The 3,612-nt window shown below is 52.4% G+C and overlaps 1 protein-coding gene across 1 annotated transcript; it reads left to right on the top strand.

Moving 5' to 3' along the window:
• Positions 1 to 1,805: 1,805 nt before the first annotated feature.
• On the top strand, positions 1,806 to 3,286 carry LDOC1 (LDOC1 regulator of NFKB signaling). The gene has a single exon (XM_032475052.1). It carries the CDS (start codon positions 1,993 to 1,995, stop codon positions 2,431 to 2,433), a length of 441 nt encoding a protein of 146 aa, XP_032330943.1. The 5' UTR covers positions 1,806 to 1,992; the 3' UTR covers positions 2,434 to 3,286.
• The last annotated feature ends 326 nt before the right edge of the window (positions 3,287 to 3,612 follow it).

Below are 3,612 nucleotides of genomic sequence, written 5' to 3'. Positions count from 1 at the left end.
GAGGATCCTCTCAGCCTTGTGATCCTCCTCCTCTCCCTCCTTGGACCTTGGCCTTGTTTCTCTCCTCTTTCTCAGCTTCTCACTTCCATGGATGCACATTGAATTCTATTGTAAAAGGACTGAGTAGGGTTAAAAATTTATTTTGCCTTTTTTATTATGTCAGTCATGATTTCACAATGGAAACTGATTCATGATCAGAGACAGGACATACTGGATAATTTGAAGAGTATTTCTAAACACTGTATAGATACCACTTCTAATTTTTATCTTAACATCTGCACCCTGAGATTCTTTCATCCACCAAACATTTATGGAGTTCCTGCACTGGGCCAGGCACTTTTTCTTGCATTAGGACAGAGCAACCAACAAAGCAAGGCCTCTATCCACATGGACTTACATTCTAAAGTGGAGGGAGAACAATAAACAAAATGCTATGTGATATGATGGCTGCTGGTATAAAAATACTATGCAGAGAAATGGAGCAAAGTAAGGGTTTAGAGATTACGGGCAGAGAGCAGGGTGCTCTGAGAGATGAAGTGGTTAGGAAAGTCTTCTCTGAAAATAGTGGGAGAAGGAGTCAGGCAGTTAAATGGGGAGAGAGCCTTGCAAGGCAGAAAGGATAGAAAGTGCAAAGATCCTGAGGCCAGAGCTACTTGATGTTCGTGAGACTCAGCAAGGAGGACAATGAGATGAGAGCAGAGGCGGGACTGAGTTGAGGCATAGGAGGTGAGACATGGCCTTGCAGGTCATCACCAAGACTGGTTTTTATTTTGTGTGAGAGGGGAAAACTTTTGGAGGGTTTTGAGCAGGGGAGTGAAGAGATCTAACTTTTGTTCTAAAGGATTCCTGTGCCTACTCTGGAGAATATGTATACTAAAGGAAGAGAAGAGTGGAAGCTGAGTGATTAGTTGCAGCAGCCTGGGTGAGAAAGGAGGGCTGGGATCAGGATGTGAGCGGTAGAAGTAACAAGAAGTGATTCAGTTGGGGATATATATATTTTAAAAGCAGAGCCCTAAGGTCCTTGCCCCAACTCATTTCTCAACAACTGAATAATCACATTCAAAGTGGAAAAACAAAACCATTTAAAAAATACAATAAGTCTTCACTGTTAAGCAAAGAATAATACCGAGTGGCCAAGGGACCTCAATGTTAGGACGTGAAATAGAGTCAAAGATAGGTAGACTCCTGCAAATGGTGATTGGATGCTGATTTTGCAGAGCTTTTTACACTTTGCTATTTAGAACAATAATTTTTAAAAGGAGAGAGGTACACAATATTATTTTCCAACTAAAGAAAAATCCCAGTTTAAAGATTGGTTTGTCATAAAAGGATCCCTAACGGTCTTTCCTAACTGAAAGTATGTGACTCCCGTGGTGCACGCACCGCTGCCAATAGTTCTCTGGGTGAGGAAGATTTAAATAATTCCACGCAGATGGAATCTGGTGGCCACAGACCCACCAAGAAACACTGAATTGTATGAGTTGGCTGAGTTGAAGGGTGGTTAATCCTTCAAAATTGAGCAGGTTGACCCTCTATGAGAGATGAGTCTTAGCGCTCCCTGGGTCTGGCTAAGTCCTGGCCCACATCCAGGGCTGGGTCGCTGTCCACTGCCTTTATCCGCCAGCCTGGAGAACTAAGGACCAGCAGCCTGCGACCCTCCCCGCCCCTCCCCTGGCCACGCCCTGCTTTGGCCACGTCTCAGCCCACTTCACCCTGGCCACACCCCTACGGCGCTCCGCCGGTATCTTTGGCCACGCCCCTTCTCTCCCCGGCTCCCGCCTCCTCCAACCGGGCCGCGCCGGCACGCCGGCCGTCAGAGCGGGTTGTGTGGGCGGGGCTTGCGCAGCCGCCGGGACCCCTACGCGCACCGCCTCTGAACCTTAGCCACCGCGCGCCTCCGCCGCCGACACGCACTTCCTGCGGGGCCTCCGTGCGCACCTCAGCCGAGCCGGACCCAGCTGAGCCCAGCCCTGCCCTTGCAAGCTGTTCGTCATGGTGGACGAGCTGGTGCTGCTGCTGCACGCTCTCCTGATGCGGCACCGAGCCTTGAGCATCGAGAACAGCCAGCTCATGGAACAGCTGCGGCTGCTGGTGTGCGAGAGGGCCACCCTACTGCGCCAGGTACGTCCGCCGAGCTGCCCGGTGCCCTTCCCCGAAACGTTTAACGGCGAGAGCTCCCGGCTCCCCGAGTTTATCGTGCAGACGGCTTCTTACATGCTCGTCAACGAGAACCGATTCTGCAACGACGCCATGAAGGTGGCATTCCTAATCAGCCTGCTCACCGGGGAAGCCGAGGAGTGGGTGGTGCCCTACATTGAGATGGATAGCCCCATCCTAGGTGACTACCGGGCATTCCTTGATGAGATGAAACAGTGTTTTGGCTGGGATGACGACGAAGAAGACGACGACGAAGATGAAGAAGACGATTACTAGGCCTGGAGACCCTCGGGCCTAGGGGGGAGGGCCCTGCACGCCGCCCCTCTCCTCCTCGCCACCCTCCCCCCACCCCCCACCCCCAGTCCTGCCTCGCCTCGCCTCGCCCAGCCCGGAGCCGCCGCGCTCCCCTCGCCCCCGGATCGTCTTCCTTACCGGTCCCGCCGGTTCTCTCCCTCATCTCCCCCGTAGTGCTTGTCTTTGTTCCGGGAATAGTGCTCCAGTTACCTGCTGCTGGGGCTGGGGCCGCTCTCTGAAGTGCGCCGCCTCCGACTCTGGCCAGCCCCGGGACTCTCCCCTGCTCATTTGAACTGTGTCCTGAGCCCCAGTTATGGGGCCCCGTTAGAAACTGGTCCGACTACGCACAGCCCTGCCGCCTGTCAGGCCTACTTCTGCCCAGAGACCTACGCTGCCACCTGACCACCGTCCATCACGTTCCAGCGACAGACCAAGCAAGCCTTTGGAGATAAGGACCAACCTAGAAGATGCCTTAGTCGGCTACGCCTCCTGGACATTGATTGGAACTGCTCACCAACCCCCCCCCCCGAAGGGGCTAATCTTTCAACCTGGTTAGTTCCCTTACTCCCAGAAGCCCTCTCCTGCCCCACCAGATTGCTGCAGGGCCCTGGTGTGCCTGGCAGCCAAATTGTTGCCGTTTCTTTTCTCCCATGCACTAGTTTTGCACAGCTGTCAATTTTCTTTCAGAACTGAAGCAATCCCACGGATGTGTGCATTTGGACAAAAATACTAAAAACAAAACAAACAAAAGCAGGTACTCAGCGTAGCTCCTCAATACTACCTGGAAAAAAGCATTTGCGTTCTTTTCAATAAATATCAAGCACTACAAAAAAAAGTGTCTTTTAATGGTTAAGTGCTGTCCTTGGCCTCTGCCACTCTCGCCCTGATTCCCACTGAGATCGGGGAACCTGGTTCAATCCCAGTGTTCCCCACTGTCTTGTCTGGGCTACGGAGGACAGCTACTGCAGGGTTTTACCGGGAATCTGGTACTCCCCTCAGCAAGGCATTGCTTAACGCCCTGGTGCGGGGAGTGTCCTCTGGGGCCTCCAAAGTGGTGTGGGCAAGGGGTGGCTGAGCAGGTGGCCCGCCATCCCAAGCTGGGAGACTTTTGAGAGTGAAAGGGGCACTATTAATAATTAGACTGGGTCAATAGGCATAAAT

The sequence above is a fragment of the Camelus ferus genome, chromosome X (assembly GCF_009834535.1).
Source record: "Camelus ferus isolate YT-003-E chromosome X, BCGSAC_Cfer_1.0, whole genome shotgun sequence".
In the NCBI taxonomy this organism is placed as follows: Eukaryota; Metazoa; Chordata; class Mammalia; order Artiodactyla; family Camelidae; genus Camelus; species Camelus ferus.
Note: the sequence above shows the minus strand (reverse complement) of the source record. Positions and strands in the feature narration are given on the sequence as shown.

What these genes read in the sequence shown, in the direction of transcription:
- LDOC1 (XM_032475052.1), top strand. Translation starts at nt 1,993, where the DNA reads ATGGTGGACGAGCTGGTGCTGCTGCTGCACGCTCTCCTGATGCGGCAC.